Source organism: Euprymna scolopes, chromosome 9, assembly GCF_053919585.1.
Source record: "Euprymna scolopes isolate OS-2025 chromosome 9, ASM5391958v1, whole genome shotgun sequence".
NCBI lineage: Eukaryota > Metazoa > Mollusca > Cephalopoda > Sepiida > Sepiolidae > Euprymna > Euprymna scolopes.
In genome coordinates, this window is record NC_136490.1 from 12,618,699 (window position 1) to 12,638,277 (window position 19,579).

The following is a 19,579-nucleotide window of genomic DNA, read 5'->3' on the forward strand; positions in this document are numbered from 1 at the left end:
TTTTGAAGAAAGTATCTTTTCAATAAAAGCGGACTTTATATCTATGCAGATAAATATCGTTAAATTAATGATTGTTAAAAATGGATATTGTTTATATTCCTGTTTTGAGGAAGTATTTAAACTTCAGGGGTCTATCCTGGATAAAAACAAATAATTATACTTTAGACAATCAGAAAATTTTCTGAATTTATTGGTTTGTCTGGGATCCATCTAAATTTTTTAAAGGGGCCAGATTTTCTTCAATAAACCAGTGAAACCCAGTTGACTTGTTCTCTTCAGCAACAACAAATACAATAACCAAAAAGGGGATACGTTCCTGGCACACAAAAAAAGACAAATAAAAACAAAACTGCAATGTTCTGATTTAACGAGAAAAAAAAATCTTTTATCACCAAAGGACCATAAAATGTGCAGTCTGTGAAGTCATTTAAAATCAACAAATAACAACAAAAAAAAACTCATCAAAATATTAAGATCAACAAAAAATGCAATCCTCTGATATTTTTCAAACAAAACCGACAAAAAAAAAGACAAATCTATTGCATAAGTATTAAAAGCAAAGTGAAGCAAATTTCCGACATAAATAATATCCGAACATCTTCCTTCCAATATACGAAATCCAAAGTTTCATCTTCAAGTATTATGATAATCCTCTACCAGGGGCAAACACACGACCACAAGGACAAGCGAAGGAGGAACGCTCCTCCTCGATCAACGGAATCAGTTAGTTGGTTCAGTTTTTACTAGAAAATATTCGAAATCCATAGTTTCATCTTCAAAATACGAAAGAATTCAACGAAAAACACTTAGAATTGAACAAAAAAAAACCCTTACAAAACAAAAAAAAAAAAAAGTGTTGCTTGCAATAAAATCTAAAACAAAAGTTAAACATTTCAAATAAAAACACTGAGAGTAACGGTGTTTCCGGGTTTACTATTTGTGATCTTTTTAGGAATAACCGCTGAAACCCTCACTTGGAGTTTTCACTTTGTTGCTTGATATTAAACTAGCCTGGATGCCCGGCGTTGTTCAGGTGTTTGGAGGTGTGTGTTAAGCAAAACAAAAAAATATATATGGTAATAGGCAGGCAGACTCGAACCCGCACCGCGAAGAAGCAAAAGAACGTGAAAAAAGTGACGCCTTTGCCATTACGTCCATTGCGAAACCGGAAGTGGCGTAAGTTTAAATTAAGGCTAGTCAATCGAAAAGAGGAGATGACTTCCGAAAATATCGGCGAAAAAGTGACCGCTCCTTGTAGTAAAGTGCCTAGTTGAGGGTGAAGGAATTAATGTTCTTGACCAATTTTCGATATTTGTCGTCCGAAGGGTCAGCTTCAAAACAATACGATCTCGTGAAAATATGTCGCCTGTCGAAAGTTTTAGGCAAACATACATACATTTAAGCAGACGGGTGAGATTTGTATTATCGATAATTTCCCCTGCACTTTATCTCCCATTACATTTAACCAAATTCTATGAACAAAGTCTTTATCCCAGAACTACTACCTGTGGAACTCTGTACCGCGGAGTTGCTTTCCAGCTGATTACAAAATACTCGTCTTCAAGCTCAATGTAAACAAGTTTTTGTTGAATTGTTCCCTTAAATAATCAAATTCTACCTAATATTCACCATTAACGATCACTACGCTGAAGTCTCAGTGACCACCTTATATTCATTAACCATTTTTCTTGAGTAGCCTTCAAGCCTTGATAAGTGACGATCTCTTTCTAAAAACATTTCTTTTACTTTAAAAGGTCGCACGTCTTCCTATTTTACCGTTTTCTTGCAAAGTTTTCTGATTTGTTATGTAGAATTGCCTTATTAGTTTATCTCGAAGTTAAGCAACGCCCACCATGTTTTTTATGCTATCCCTTCTCCACTAACCCTTTCTAAGTTATGTCAATAAATGTGAATTTGCTTCTAAGTGCACAACGTCAGATACACGTGCCAATGCAAAATGTCGATGACAAACACCTGCAGAAATTTGGGCGAACCTATTTTGGTTTAATTGCCCTCGAAAATTCTCGTTCTGACTAATAGGAAGTAACATTTAGAGCTTATAAATGCCATTTTCCACACTTCGGACTTGGAAAAAAAAATTTTTTAACGGTTTGGGAAATTATAAGTAAGACGGCGCCTGGAGTAAATGTGGTATTATGGTGATTAATGATTCCAGTTAAGACTAGGATAGATATTTGCTTATGATGACAAAGGATAATCGACGATATCCATTTTCTCACACTTTTGAATGTCCTTGTGCCTAATTAGTTTATTTGTTTAAATGTTAATTTGGACCAGTTATGGTTTAAAGATCCAAGAAAAAATCCAGTATAAAAGCGACAAATTCAGGTTCACATCGCTTCTTCCGAGTTGCATTTCGCACATTGTATATAAAAAAAAAAAACGGATAGTAATCCGTAGAGAATAAAGTAATTTGAAAACCATTATTTAGAACGCTAAAAGCGTACACACCTCGAAAATTAGAATCTTCTGTTTTGGTAAATAGGGTCACGAGGTTTCGTTTGTTTATTAAAATGTTTAATAAACAACACCACACAAAATAAATGTGATATCCCCTCCCTGAAAATGTGTATCCTCCCCCTGAAAATGTGATATCTCCTCCCTGAAAATCGAAAAAGGAAACGGATTTATTATCGTTTTTTTTTTTTTTTTTTTTACAGTGTAGAAGGAAGAAATCGATGTAGACACGAATTCCTCTCTTTCATATTGGATTTTTTGGGGATCTTTGAACATTGATTGGTCCGTTATTTTGTGTGTGTGTGTGTGTGTGTGTGTGTGTGTGTGTGTGTGTGTGTGTGTGTGTGTGTGTGTGTGTGCGCGCGCGCGTGCATGCAAATTAATATTTAAAAGTGTATCTTTTGTGATTCAAATTCATTGCACATATTTTAAGTAGTGCAATCCATAGAGTAAATGTGGTATTATGGTGAGTAGTCAAATGAAAGTAATGGACAGAAAAAATAAGAGCGCCAGTATTTGTAGGAATGGATCCGTATGCTTTGAGTTGATCCATATATCTATAAAAGTTAGAATGTGCGTGTGAGAGAGGACAGCTTTCAACTTATATACTCTACGAACTTTTGATCTACAGACTTGAAATTTGGTATATAGGATATTCAGACATGTGGAAAACATTTTAATTGGTTTAAATCCTGAAAAGGGATTTCTAAGGAGTAAAAATTGAAAAGTTGATACGTAGGGGGAGGGCTCGGATTTTTATCTCTCTATCAATTGTTTCATGACTGCGCGTGTGCGAATCATTCAAATGACATCATCCTTATGGTAAGAATAAGTTGATTTGAAAACACTTTTTAAACTCGTGTCAGGCTGGCCTAATGGTTATTATACTTGATTCACTGTCTTTAGTTTTTGGTTTCGATCTCAGCTCGTGTATATTTTTTACTTACAAGAAGTGAACTGTTTAGAAAAACATAATACTCGCATGCGCATGTCTTAGTTTCTTTCTGTTTTTTATTTAATTTTTAAAGGGATATAACGTTACGTTTAATACTGGGCAACGCAGCGTATATCTGCTTGTCATAGAAAAGAGAGAAGAGAATTAATACCGACAGAAACTTTTCCTAATCGGAACATGATTGGGCGGTATATAAAAAAGGATCCATATAATATCTGATATATACAGCTGTTGTGTTGTTGTATCATAAAGGGGATCATGTTTGTTATATCTAATCAGGGTTAACGTTGTGTGATGGTCTAGTGATCAGTCTATTCAATGATATGTTCATATGCCGTTGTGTGTGTGTGTGTGTGTGTGTGTGTGTGTGTGTGTGTGTGTGTGTGTGTGTGTGTGTGTGTGTGTGTGTGTGGACATACCTTCATACGCGTTGGATGTTGATCTATCTGGATTCATCTCGTGTCTTGGAGGAAGACTGGTACCTGTTTGGGCGAAGATTTAATCACTCCAAAACGATGAATTGTTTTAATAGTTTATTTAACTTTCCAGATGTCTGTTTATTTAACTTTCCAAATGTTTCGCAGAAGGATGGAAAGTGAATATTTTTGTGAAGTTAAAAAAAAGATATTGCTTAGCCGTTTCGGAGTCCATAAGGAACGAACTCAGACTCAGATATGCACACACGGACAAACGCACAGACAAAATGTTTATATATATATATATATATATATATATATATATATATATATATATATATATATATATATATATATATATGCGAAAAGTATAAAAGCTTATAACTTTTCTTTATTCGTTTTTAATTGGTGACGTGCAGGAATACAAAATAATAATATTATGAAAAAAATTTAAAAACTTTTTTCATAAGTACATAATTTTCGACCGATCCTTCAGTCTTCATCGGTGTAGTGAAAGTATGAGGATGCAAGGGGAAAAGGGGAATGGAAAAGGAAGGAAGGTAGAGGAGGAGGAGAAGAAGGAGGAGGAGAAGGAGGTATAGCCAATGAGAAGGTGTCACGTCAGTCTTAAATATATAAACATATAAGTACGCACATACACACATGCACACAGTACATATATACATACAAACGAAAAATTAAAAATTAAACAGTAAATAAAAATGAGAAACGCGTCTTTAACAGTCTAATCCTTTGAATTCTAACGATATTATTTATTCTAAGAGAGAATAAGAATTCAAAGGATATGAGACGTTATGAGGAGAAACGCTATGATGCTCATTTGTAATTTAACGGCTATTTCTCGTTCGAAAAAGAACGAAAACGTCGTCTCTAAATTCAACCGTTTTAAGACAAAAACGAAACGCTACTTTTTATTAATATGTATATTAATATGTACATATACATACGTATACAAACAAATACTCACTTGTACAAATATATACATATATATATGCACATATGCATACATAAATGCATGCATATATACATATATACATATACTAACAGACATACATGTACATACATAAATGCTTGCGCATACATTTACACGTAGAGACAGCTGTACATATATACATATAAGTCTACATAAGCGAATGTAGGGAGAGAGAGAGGAAGAGGAGAAGAGAGTGACGGGAAAAGAAGTATAGGTGTGCGAGAAATACATACACTTATATACACACATACATATACGGTAATATGAAGAAAATTAACTCTTAAAGAAAATGTGTTTTGAAAACATACACACATATATGCGCACACACACACACATATATCCAAATGTACATACACATACATATATATACATATGTATATATATGTACATACATACACATACATATACATGTATATACACATACTGGCGTGTATATACACTATCAGGTACGCGTACACATACACTCGCACAAATACATACAAATATGCGTACATAATACGCACACACATACACATTCCATGTGTATGAGATGGTAAAGAAAGAAAACATTAGGGAAAATGTAAAGATTTCGGAAAGAGTTCCCCCATCTCACCGTGCATTTTAGTCCTAAGGAAATGTTTATAGAATATCTTTGTAGTTATGAAAATTGTAGTCACTGAGAAGTCCTAGGTTTTTGTTAAGGCCTGTAGTATGCGTGTTGAGTTTTAGAATTAATTTTTTTTCATATTTTTTTCTCTGGTGTTGTGTAATAAAATTGGATGCTATGAGGATATATCTGATATTGTCTATTGTGTGGTTAGGTAAATTAAAGTGGATAGCTACTGGATGCTGTGTAGATTTATCTCTGATGGTGTGTTTGTGGTTATTAAGACGTAGGCGGAACTCCAGGCCTGTTTCCCCCACGCAGTTGCCTTTTGTGCATTTTGTGCAGTATAACAGATATATAATATTTGAGCTGTTGCAATTTAGAGGGGGAAGTTTGAGATGGATGTTGGTGCCTGAAGGAGTGAATGTGCTGTTGGTGTTAATATGTGTACATATTAGACACCTGGGTCTATTGCAAGGTTTGTTTCCTTGAGATGTTTGGGTGCGGTTAATCCGAGTGGATGTGAGTAAGGAACGTAAGTTGGAGAGTTGTCGTTTGGCACAAATGGGTGGTTTGTTGTATATTGTGTTGAGTGTGGGGTCCTGTTGTAATTGTTTGAAGATATGTTTCATGGGGTTGTATAAATGTTTGGTGTTATTATTGAAGTGAAATACCATAGGTATTCGTGTGGATGTTTTGTTGTTTTTGTATGTAAGTAGGTTGTGTCTGCTAATGTGTGATGCTCTGTTGATGGCTTCTTTTAATATTTTGAATGGGTAGTTTTTGCGGAGGAAGTGGTTGATTAAGATGCCTACCTGTGTGTCATAATCGGATGGGTCTGTGCATATCCTTTTAATGCGCAGGCATTGACTGTATACGATTGACTTTTTCGTTGTGATTGGGTGGCAACTTTCGAAATGTAGGTAATTGTGTCCATCGGTCGGTTTTGTGTGTAGAGATGTGGTGATATGATTATTTGAAATATTAATCTGAACGTCTAAAAATGTGATATGCGTGGTTGAATGTTCAATTGTGAATTTTATACTATTATGACAGTTGTTTATATGTTGGAAGAAGTTCATCAATGTCTTTTCACCGTGTGGCCAAATGACAAAGATGTCGTCTATATACCTGTAATAGTGTGTCGGTTTGAGGTGGTGTGTGTGTGTGTATTTTTGTTCGAATGTGTGCATGAAGATGTTGGCATAGCTGGGAGCCATTCTAGTTCCCATGGCTGTGCCTTTTATTTGTAAAAAGTGTTTATTGTTGAATGTAAAATTGTTATGTGTTAGAATGTACTCTATAATGCTGCATATGTTTGTGATGTGGGTGTCTTGTAAGTTCTGGGTTTGTAAAAAACTCCTTCATGCGGATATTCCTTCCTCATGTGGAATATTCGAGTAGAGAGAGGAAACATCCATCGTGACGAGTATTGTATTGTCTGGTAAGTTACCGATGTCGCGTAGGATCTGTAGGAAGTGTGTCGTGTCTTTAATATAACTGGGTATGTTTGACATCAATGGGTTGAGGATGCTGTCAATGTATCCCGAAATCTTCTCCGTGAGGGTCCCGATGCCCGAGACGATAGGTCTGCCAGGTGGATGGATTTGAAGAGCCTTAGCTATGTGGTATATGTGTGTGGGTTCGGTAACCGATGCCTCAGTGTTTCCCGTGTCTTCAAATGGGAGGTGTGCGAGTATGTTGCTGACTATTTTCGGGAGTTTATGAAGTTTAGGGATTATGATGTTCTGGTACTAATTTTTCAACCGTTGTCCTAATGGTTTGGTCTAGACTGCTGATTAGGGTGTTTAGTTCAGATTTGAAAGTGCTACTGGCATCACTGTGGAGTGGTTTGTAGAAGTCCCTGTTCGCTAGCTGTGTGTTTATTTCTGTTATGTAATCATTTGTGTTCATGATAGTGATAGCTCCTCCCTTATCTGCTGGTTTTATGGTGATGAGATCATTATTCTGTAATGATTTTATGGCCTGTGGTTCGTCCTTTGTTATATTATGATGGGTTTCCTTGTGCAGTTTGGCTATGATGAACTTGTCTAAATGCTTTTTTATTGTGTTGTTGTGTGCGTCTATGTTTAGATTGCGTCCATTGGCAGGTGTCCAATGTTTAGATTTTGAATCCTTTGCACGTTTATTTGTGGTGGAATTGGTGTCTGCTTGTTGGTTGTTATTATGGAAGTATTCCTTTAATTTTATTCTTCGGATATAGTCCTCCATGTCATAGCATAGGTCTACCGGATTCAGGTTTTTGGATGGGCAGAATGAGAGCCCTTTAGCTAATAGCCTTGTTTCGTTTTCTGCAAGTTGGTGGTTCGATAAGTTGGCAATGTTGATGCACTGTGATTTTTGGAGGATGCATTGCGCGTTATTATTTTTTAGGAGTCTACTGATGGTGTATGGGTTTTGTTGGTTGTAGATGTTTTAACACTTGATCTTTGTTGATTAATGTGTTGAGTTTCCGTTGTTTGAATTGTAAACATTGGCAGAGATGTTTAGAGTAGATTGTGTTAAGAGCTTTAGAGGTTTCCATAAATGTGGTATGAGTAAGTAAATCACGAAGATGAGATCTGTTTCTGTCGCATGTGTTCGAGAGTGTTTTTGTTTTGTTTTTTTTGCTTTGCATAAAAAGTTTTTATAGCGAGGTTCCGTATATATATACGAGGGGCGTGCAATAAGTAATGCCCCTGACCCACTTCCCATAGTAGTAGAGCAACGAAACTTGGCACATAGAAACCACCCAGAGTTATGCATTTCTCCCATTGTTTGATGCAGCTCTAGAGACCGTTTTTTGTAGAACACCCCAGGTTGGTCCTCCAACCACGACATGACTTCAGAAATCAAGGCTACATCATCTGGGAAACGCTTTCCTTTCAAAAACAACTTCATGGCTGGGAAGAGGTGAAAGTCAGAGGATGCAAGGTCAGGAGAGTAGGGAGGATTGGAGAGGATTTCATAACCACACGCCCGTGCTTCTAATCTGCCGACATGCTAGTTGTGGACTGGAGCGTTGTCCTGCAGGAGGAGGGTACATTCGCTGATCTTGCCCGCCTCTTGATTTTGATAGCTTCACTTACTTTCCTCAAAAGCGAAGCATAATAGGCTCCTGTAATTGTGGTACCCTTTGCCAGGAAATCTGTCATCACTACTCAGTCCTGGTCCCAGAAGACTGTGAGCATGACTTTGCCAGCGGAGGGCTGCACCCTTGCCTTCTTTGGAAGTGGTGAGTCCAAGTGCTTCCACTGCATTGACTGGGCTTTTGTCTCTGGATCATAGTGATGGACCCAGGTTCCATCCTGTGTAATCAGTCTTTTGAAAAACTTTGACTCATCTTCTCGGCATATCTCCAAATTCATCCTCGAGCACTCGGCGCGTTCTCGCTTCTGGAATGGTGTGAGCAACCTGGGAATCCATCTGGCAGACACCTTATGCATAGGCAAATGGTCATGAATGATCGTTTCCACAGACACTGTACTAATCTTGACATCTTGAGCTATTTGGCGAAAAATAATGCGCCGATCTTCCAAAATGGCAGCCTCAACTTGACGGGCAGATGCCTCATCAATGGCAGAAGGGGGGCGACCAGGTCTGGGAGCTGTTTCCACAGACTTCCGGTCATGTTTGAATTCACGATGCCAGCGTTTTACAAGGTCATATGATGGGGCATTATCACCATAAGTTTCTTTCATTTCATCAAAAGTCTCCTGTGGTGTGCGTCCTTTCAAATACAAAAACCGGATCCATTTCACACCTGACTCAGTTCAAACACCTGTAAAACAGAAACCACAAAGGGCTGTAATTTGCCACATAAACCGTAGAGATATGAATCATTGCACATGCAAAATCTCAGCTAGATCAGAGAACTGGAAGTGAGTCAGGGGCATTACTTATTGCACGCCCTTCGTAGATTCAGTCACTCTGATAAGTCGTAGACGACGAAACACGTTTCAGTGGATAATTATATTTTAAAAACAATATATATATACCGCTCCTCATGTGGGGGTACCAAATTGGTTAAAGGCAAAATTCTTCCCAACTCGCATTTAGGTAAAAATGCACTTTCGGAAATAATTGAATTCATTCAAAACGTATCGCAAAAAAAATTAAATAACATATATATACATATATATATATATATATATATATATATATATATATATATATATATATATATATATATATGTTATATATATATATGTTATATATATATATATATATATATATATATATATATATATACTAGAAAAGCGTGACACGTTGGATCATCCACTGAGGTCGCGGGAGATTACTGAATCATGTAAAACTGAATTAACAAAACCAAATAATAAGGAAAGGACAAAATTCGAAAATTAATTCTTTTTCGTTTTTTGTTTTTTTTTTCGTTAGTCTATTTGTGTCTTTCTTAAATTTTAAAAATGTATTTATACTTTTGATGATGTTCTTATTGTTTGCAATAACCTATCGTTTTATAGTTATTTTTATTTCTTTTCTGAAGACACTTCCTGCAACATTCCTTGCGATCATTTAATGTCTTTTATCCTTTTTTTTTTCAGATTCTCATAATTCATCGTCGTATAAACTTGACTTAACGACAAAACCGCGAAAAGAGAGAACTGCTTTCACGAAACATCAAATCCGCGAATTAGAAAAAGAATTTGCCATTCACAATTACTTGACAAGATTGAGAAGATACGAAATCGCAGTGGCCCTTGATCTCACCGAGCGACAGGTAAGCACGTTCAAAATTTTCAAATATTATGATGAATAAGGTTCCTAAATTTTTTAGAGAAAGATTGTGAATGAGTTCCCTATGGACTTCGAAACGGCTGGATCGATTTATACGAAATTTCAAAGCAAATATACTTTACGTTCTTAGTGTTCTTAGATAGATTTTGTATCAGAATACTTTTTTTTACCTCTGTCGTCAATGACTGGGCTATGAAAACATGTTTACTGCAAGACTAAAAATTAAAACATGAATCAATAGCAACTACGTTATGCATTCATAATGCTGGCGTTCGATCTCCACCTGGCAAATTTCATTTTTTTTTTTAATTTTCACACTTTTTCACCGATTTTTTCGGGCTAAAACCAAAATATAAAGTTTTGCATGGATTCAAATACCTTATATATGAAGTTTCATGTCCGTAGATCAAAAACTCTACGAGGAGTTTGGTAGGCAAAATTTGTTAAAAAAAATATATACGTATACATAAATATATATAGCAACAATTTTGTGTTTAATATAAACTTTTTACGGAAATATTATACAAACAAATATAAATCATCTAGAATATCTGCATGAATATAATTACATATAATCATTAACTAAAGATGATCATCCCATAAGAAAACCGAAAAAAGAAACTAATAGGGAATTAATTAAAATGAATGTTTAAAAGAATATGCAAATTAGCTAGATCTTTTGCTAGTGAATGCAATTCTACAACCCATATGTAAGAAAATTGTATTTTCTTTTTAAATAAATAGAAAAGAGGGATTTTAATATGAATATCAATACACACAAATGAAAAACGAATTTATAGGAGTATATATATATATATATATATATATATATATATATATATATATATATATATATCGACTTTATATATTTTAACTTACCATCGCCTAACGCTGTTTACTGTATATTTTAGTTTTCACTATTTATCCTTGTTTTCGATCCTTCGCACTTTACTACAACATTTGAAGATGATACGTGGACGAATCGAAAGCGCTCGTGACAGCAACAATTATAGAACTTTTATTAATATTTTTGATTTTGATATAAAAAAAATGATACGGAAAATCGAAAAATTAAAAAACAAGAATCATAAAGCAAAGTGTCACCGTTGCATTTAATAATATTTGCTTGAATATATATAGAGAGAGGGAGATAGACAGAGAAAGTATATATATATATATATATATATATATATATATATATATATATATATATATATATATACATACATATATATGTATGCATATATATATACATATATATATGTATACACATTAAATATATATATGTATACACACACACATATATATATATATATATTATACATTAAATATATATATGTATACACACACACATCTATATATGTGTGTGTGTGTTCACTCTTGAAAAAAGGGAGATAGACAGAGAAAGTGTATACATATATATATATGTGTGTGTGTGTGCGTGTGTGTGTGTGTGCGTGTGTGTGTGTGTGCGTGTGTGTTTGTTCACTCTTGAAAAAGCCCGCACTAAAAAGGCGAAACGTCGTAGAGTTTTTAGGTCTTTTCACCTTCGTTATCATCATATCGTTGGATTTTATCCTATTTTAATCAAATATATGTGTGTGTATGAGTGTGTATATACATGCACATATGCATCTACACACACATACATGCGTGTGTGTGTATGTTTAATTTATGTTACAAACAGCAGTGCATATATGCGTGCGAAACACCCTTCAAATTCTACTAAACTTTATCAAGCAGGGAACACAGCGAAATCATAAAAAACGCATAAATCTTAAGTATTATTGAAATAAGCTTAAATGTTTCCTTTTAAACTGTAAATAAATATTACGCATTCAAATGTGCATCTGGCGATGCATATATAAAACGTTTTCCTGCATTACTGCAATCTATTAAATGGTTGGAGTGATTAGTAGCTGGGCTTTACGGCGTTTTAAGTTAATACCCAGAACCATTTAATAAATATAGTCTCCTCCTGGACTAATATTTCGTAATTATTACATGTCTCCTATCTAAAATAGCGTAATTAAGATCTTAGTTAAATTTTCATTACTTATACCCATGAAATGTTATATATATATATATATATATATATATATATATATATATATATATATATATATATATGTATATATATATATATATGCGTGCATACTATATATGTATTCGGTATAAGTATATATATATATATATATATATATATATATATAGTAATTTAGAAAATATACATGGCGATTAAGCTACACTGAATATTCCGCGTTTCATCCAATCTAGGACTCTTCAAGGCTTATGCGCGAATTCTGTGGTTGTTTATCGTTTTTATAGGATCCTATAAAAACAATAAACAATCACAGAATTCGCGCATAAGCCTGGAGAGTCCTAGAGTGGATGAAACGCGGAATATTAGGTGTAGCTTAATCGCCATGTATATTTTCTAAATTACTAACTAGTTCTACCTACGTATTGAGCACTGTTGAAGTAAATACTTAAAGTTTATGCATAAATCTATACTTTCGTATATTAATTTTATGTGAGTAAATTAAGTAGTTTTATATATATATGTATATATATATATATATATATATATATATATATATACTACAGATGTATTCAATATATCTATACTCTTTTTTCTTTTTATTTAAAATGGAAAAAAATCTTTGTTATATATAGTTCGTGAAATTGCACTCATTTGCATATTCTTTTAAAAAACAATTAAATTAGTTGCTTATTAGTTTTTTCGGTTTTTTAACGGGATGATCATCTTTAGTTTACTATTACGTGTAAGTATATTCATGCAGATATTCTACATGATTTATATATGCGTAATATTTGCATATAAAAGGTTATAGTAAACACGAGCCTCTTTCTATATATATTAATATAAGCATATATATATTTGTTTAAAACATTTTGCCTACCAAACTCCTCTGTCAGTTATGAGACTACAGACATGGAACTTAGTATATAGGGTATTCGACCTCATGCGAAACTTTATATTTGGGTTTTAGCCGGGGAAAATAGGTGCAAAAGTAAACATTTTTTAAATGGAATTTGCCAGATGAAGCTCAAACGACGGCATTCTGAATATGCATGCGTAACGTAATAGCTATTGGTTCATGTTTTAACTTTTAGCTTTGCAGCAAACATTTCCTCATATATCAGGCATACCTGTCAAAATAAAAAGTAAATCGTAAGCTAAATATATATATATATATATATATATATATATATATATATATATATATATATATATATATACATACATTTTCACCCCAAACAAAGCATATTGCAACTTTGTTGTAGGGGATACTATCAGGGACATGGGCATCAGGGGTATTATGTACGGAGTTGGGCAGCAAGATGTCAGTTCACGTTGCACTGGAACTTCTGCATGTCAGTACAGTTGGGGAAGCAGGGACCCGGCAGGGAATTCCAAAGTTTAGCTGTCCTGGGGAAGAAACTACTGGAGTAAAAGGCTCTCTTACATCTAGGGATCTCTACAGTGAAGGGGTTGGATTTAGCTGCTTGTTGGGTTTGTCGGGGGTATTTACGTCGAGGGGGCACAAGTGCTTGCAGTTCGTCAACGCATTCACCGTTAAAGTACTTGTAGAAAAGAGAGAGAGATGCAACATTTCGTCGATGGGACAGAGGCTGAAGTTTGGATGACAGTTCAGGACCTATCAGATTGGCGACTCTCTTTTGAACCTTGTCTAGGAGCGAAAGACTAGTGGTAGATTCACCAGCCCAAATATGATAACAATACTCCATACATGGGCGAATGGTGGCCTTATAGAGGTATAGGTTACTTTCGGGCGTTAGTATCTTTCTAGCACGGTAGAGAGAGCCTACCTTCTTCGCAGCGGTCCATGCGATACTCTCGATGTAATTGTTGTAACTCATGTTTCCTGAGAGAGTTAGGCCGAGGAGTTTAAAGAACGTACTTTCAGATAAAGAGTCATTGACCATTGCTATTGATGATAGAGAAGGTTTCTTGTAATTATTGAAGGAAACGAGTTTTGTCTTGGCAGCATTGAATGTGACCATCCATTTTTCCCCATTCCACTACTGATTGGAGGGCATCCTCTAGTGTTTCTGCCATTTCTTTAGATATATGTTCATTTGTTTTCCTCTTATGTCTGTTATAGAGTGTGGTGTCATCAGCATATATACCCATCTCAGAGGCAATTTTGTCGGGGAGGTCATTTATGAATATCAAGAACAGCAGAGGTCCAAGGATAGATCCCTGGGGCACTCCCGCATTTATATCATATTGTTTAGATTTACGACCGTCGAGGACAACCTGGATTTTTCTCTTATCTAAGAAGGATTTAATTATGTTAAGTATTCTACCAGTGATACCGTATGATCTAATTTTCCTGAGGAGACCCTCATGCCATACCCTGTCAAAAGCCTTAGATATATCTAGAGCTACCGCTCTACCCTCCCCCGCTTTGTCCAGTGACTGGTATATACGTTCTGAGATTACAGTTAGGATGTCTGCTATGAACGGGCTTGTCTAAATCCATATTGTTGGTCAGTCAGAAGTTTAGCATCTGTAAGGTGATGGACTAGAGCTTGGTTAATTATTGTCTCAAATATTTTGGCGAAAAGTAAAAGGAGGCTAATGGGTCGATAATTTATTGGGTCAGTTCTTTCGCCAGAATTCTTGAAAACTGGTACTACAGAAGTAGTTTTCCATCAGGCAGGAAAGCAAGATTAATTAAGGCGTTTGTTGTAAAGTTTGGAGAGAACTGGAGCTACTTCGGCTGAGCACTTTTTTAATAGCACTGCCGGGATGGGATCAGGTCCACATGCTTTTGCAGTGTCAAGATTTCTTATGATAGCATGCACCTGAGAAGGGATGATTTTCAGATCCTCTAGTGTGGCGTCTGTCCGCAAAGGAAAGTCAGGTAGGGGCTGGTTGGCAGGGTCTAGTGTGGAGTTTGAGGCAAACCGACTGGCAAGCATGTTAGCCTTCTCAATTGCAGAGCAAACAACCTCATGATTGTTGGATAGTGGAGAGATTGTTGATTACCCATTATTTACTACACTGTTGTAGATTTTCCAGAAGTCGCGGGTTCCTAATTTCTGTGCTTCGATGCGTTTTTTGGTGGTTTCAGTAAATTCTCTCTTAGCTGTCGCTATTTCTTTCTTACAGTTACTTCTTCTATATACTTCTGCCTGTTTGAACTGGACTTATGTCGGTTAAATCTGCGGTACGCATGCTGCCTTTACGCGATGGCGGCTGCACAAGTAAAAGTAAACCATTGGGGAGAGTGGGACTTGCTATAAAATTTCCGTGTGAGAACATGTGCTTCAATTGCTGTTTTGAACCATTCAGTTGTCTCATTTGCATACTGTTCAGCAGGAAGTGAAAAGATATTTTGCCATGAGGCGTCCCTGATGAGATCCCTGATGGCTTCCCAGTCAGACTTTTTTAATATCTCGTTGTTTTGAGCAGTGGCTCTTCAGTTTTGGCTCCAAAGTTTAGGGCTATTTCAGCTATTACCACTGCATGATCGGCGTTCCCAAGTGGGCTGTCGGTATTAGTTACACAGTCATCGGGAACCGTGGTCAGAAACAGATCTAGAAGTGATGCGTGTTGTTCTTGCTGGTCTGAGAAATGGGTTGGAAACGTAACTATCTGTGATAGGGAATGAGATATAGAGAAGTTATATGTAGTCATACCAGCTGCGTCTGTGTGAGTAGAAAATCCAAGCCAGTTGCTGTGGTGGACATTGAATTCACCAAATACATGCACTTGTGCGCTAGTGTCAAGGGAAAGTTCTGTATCTATGCTGTCAGAGACTTTCTTTATTAGGGTACAGTCCTGGGTCGAGGGAGAGCGGTAGAGAAAATAAAAGTAGCTAATGTTATGTTTCATGTTAAGTCTGAAGAACATAAAGGCTTGATCGTCCGATTCTAGTTTAGTTTCTCTAGTCAAGTGTTCCGAATATATACTCCAACCCCGTGCATATGTCTACCAGAGTTCTTACGGCAGAGTGGGAGATATCCAGGCACGTTAAGAGGGAATGGAGGTTAGTCTCACTTAGTGCTAAGATATCAGGAGAAATGCTTCGATATCATTTAAATTAGTTCTAAGCCCACGGATCTTCGTAAAGCCTCAAGGGAGAAGGCAGGTTGGTTTTGTTTGAGTTTGGGCCTGGTTTTAGCGTAATTTTTTATTGTACTGTCATTTTATATATATATATATATATATATATATATATATATATATATATATATATATATATATATATATATATATATATGACTACACATATATTTTAAGCCCCCATCTTTGGGTAGAGCAACTGTCTCACCCGCTACTTAATTGGCTCGTTGTTTGTTTATTTACACACAGGTGGTTTGAGCACTGTAAGAGTGGTGGCGGATGTCTATTTAAATAGACATTCCGACGAGTTATTTGCGGGCGTTCCTTCTGTGGTCAAGTGGGAGAACTGCCGACACGACGGTTCTAGGTTCAATCCTTGGCTTGGAAGAGATGCTAGTCAAGCGGCGCTGATGAGTTGTGATACAACGAAACAGGACTGTATGTCGATGACTACAAATATATATATATATATATATATATATATATATATGTTTCGCAGCTCATCAGTGTGGCTAAACAAGCAACTACCTCGTCAGGATCGAAACCCGATTTCCCAAGCGACATTCTGAGCTTCTAACCGTTGCGCTATACGGCTGCTGCTATGCGGGCACTGAATTTGACCTGTTAGTTAATTTTTAACCATTGCTAATTTTACCACAGGTTCAAATTCCCTATGTATCAAGCTATAAGTCTGTAGACCAAAAATTGACAACGAAGTTTTGTAGTAATCGTTACTTGGATGACGAGATGACTTTGAAGGAACGGCAGAGTATGTCGGATACATGAAGCATGTAAGTTTCCGAAAATGGTGTTTTTATGAGTTTTAAAGTTAAACATCTGATAAGTACGTGACTGAATATGCAGCAACAATATAATTTTGCAGACTTTTAAGTCGCAATATGAAACAATATTGTAATGGCTATATATATATATATATATATATATATATATATATATATAGTCATCCACATACAGTACTGTTTCGCTGTTTCACAGCTCATCAGTGCGGCTAGACAGGCAACTACCTCAAGCCAGGATTGAAACCCGACCGTTTATACGGCAGTCAAGGCTTCTAACCATTACGCTATTGGCGGCTGCTTGAACGAGTAGTGAGTTTAACGATGTTTTGATATCGTCCGAAATACCTCCGCTCGATTTGTTTACACAAAGAGCGTCGCTTATATGCTAATGGTAATTCGTTTTTCACTTCTCAATATGCTCAACTCAAGGTGAGGAGCACTATAGTCATCCACATACAGTACTGTTTCGCTGTTTCACAGCTCATCAGTGCGGCTAGACAGGCAACTACCTCAAGCCAGGATTAAAACCCGACCGTTTATACGGCAGTCAAGGCTTATATATATATATATATATATATATATATATATATATATATATATATATATATATATATATATATATATAGCCATTACAATATTGTTTCATATATATATATATATAGATAGATAGATAGATATTGTGTGTGTATGTATATATATGTGTATATATATATATATATATATATATATATATATATATATATATATATATATATATTGTTAAATAGCACGGAGTGTTCTTGCTTAATAAGCTTTCTTTGTAGTTTTTCAATTTATTTAATTGTCTTTCTTGTTTCCCGGTTGAATCTGTGTAAGAAAGTTCCATAGTCGTTTTGGTCCATTTCCTCCCTTCTTTGCAATTACTTTCGACTGAGTTTCATCAGTCGTCTTCAGGCAGTTTTGTTTATTGTTTGTTTAAAATCTGGATGCTTTAATATGCTTCAGTTAAAATTATATTTAAATTTCTTGAACTAGTGAAGCGTATCGTGTGTAAATATATATAGGATTTTTTTCTCCTTTCTTACATGTATATATAAGGCTATATGTCTGTCTCCATATTTTCAAACTCTATCTCCCTCGAAACTAAAAGTTTCAGAGCGGCGCTAGGAGCCTCAAATTATTGGATCTTTTACGGACCATTCTTTTATGGGTCTTTAGCTAAAATAGTTTTAAGGGGTCAAAATGGGTAAAAATTGAATAAAATCGTTATACATTTTCTACATTCATTTTTTTATTTTGATTTTTGATTTTTGATTGGTTCGTATGCGTGTCACGTGGTACAGTTTTGCTTTTGGTTTCAGTTCTTGCTGATGGTTCCCAAATATATATATTTTTTTTTTTTACTTTTGAAATTACGATTCTGTAATAGTATATACGAAATCTAGACAAATTTAAAATATCATGTTTAGGCATATTTTACGCCCGGGCAAAACCGGACACCCTCTTTGCTAGTATACATATATATATGCGCGCGCGTGCGTGTGTGTGCGTGTGTGTGTGTGTGTGTGTGTGTGTGTGTGTGTGTGTGTGTGTGTGTGTGTGTGTGAATCATCACTTATCACAAAGGTCAATAATAAAAATACATACAAAGATAAGTATTAATGAGATGAATAAACTGTCAGTGGAAGGATGAAGCATTTGTGAGAGGATTAAAGATAATGCATTAAAGAAACTTATTTATGAAGATTGTGACATTCAAATTCTGTTGTTTATTCCTCTAAGCAAAACTGCTGCACGGTACCTACAAGCAAGCAAACTCATGCCCAGAGGCGGGTTGGGGAAGTGGTTTGGTTGCGATAAAGTTACTCACTAAGGTTGAGGGATAGGATTTTTTAAAGTTATGACAAGTTACTATGAATACAGAAAAGAGGTAAAATAAACAACTCAAACATCGACACCGTCATCTTAAGGAAATGCTCCCTTCGGTTTTCCGACCCCTACGAGTTGACAAAACATCTGCCCTTCTCACGACCTTTCTCTTATTTGGATAAACTATGGCGAACATATTTCATTGACGGGAGAAATAACAATCACCACGCCGTAAGTAACCTTGGGGGCTGTGCAAAAGAAGTGTCTTCGTGTCACTTGGAGTTGATGCACACTGTCGTCTTGCATAGAATGGAAACAATTTTAAGCTAATCTAATTATTAACGTAACTCTCAGTGATTCCATTGACTATAGATTAAAAGTTGACTCTTGTGTTTTTCACATTTTGTGGATTGGTGCCATGCAGTAATCTTCGTTTTATTTTACTTTATAATTGCTCGTTTTGTAGATTGATTTACGAAAACCTGTCTCAACTATATTCGTGTTGTGCCAACTTTGTAACTACACCTGCATGCCATCCGCTTTCAGGACCTAAGGTTACATCTCACAAAACACAAGCATGCATGCATGCATATATATATATATATATATATATATATATATAT

At 35.6% G+C, this 19,579-nt stretch overlaps 1 protein-coding gene across 2 annotated transcripts in view; it reads left to right on the forward strand.

Moving 5' to 3' along the window:
• LOC145284433 (uncharacterized) overlaps nucleotides 1-19,579 on the forward strand; it is a 314,222-nt gene that overhangs the window by 249,680 nt on the left and 44,963 nt on the right. For both annotated transcript variants that reach the window (XM_080133243.1, XM_080133242.1), the window contains one exon: nucleotides 9,995-10,170. In XM_080133243.1, coding sequence (XP_079989369.1) covers nucleotides 9,995-10,170 — 176 coding nt within the window. The remainder of the gene's footprint in view (nucleotides 1-9,994; nucleotides 10,171-19,579) is intronic.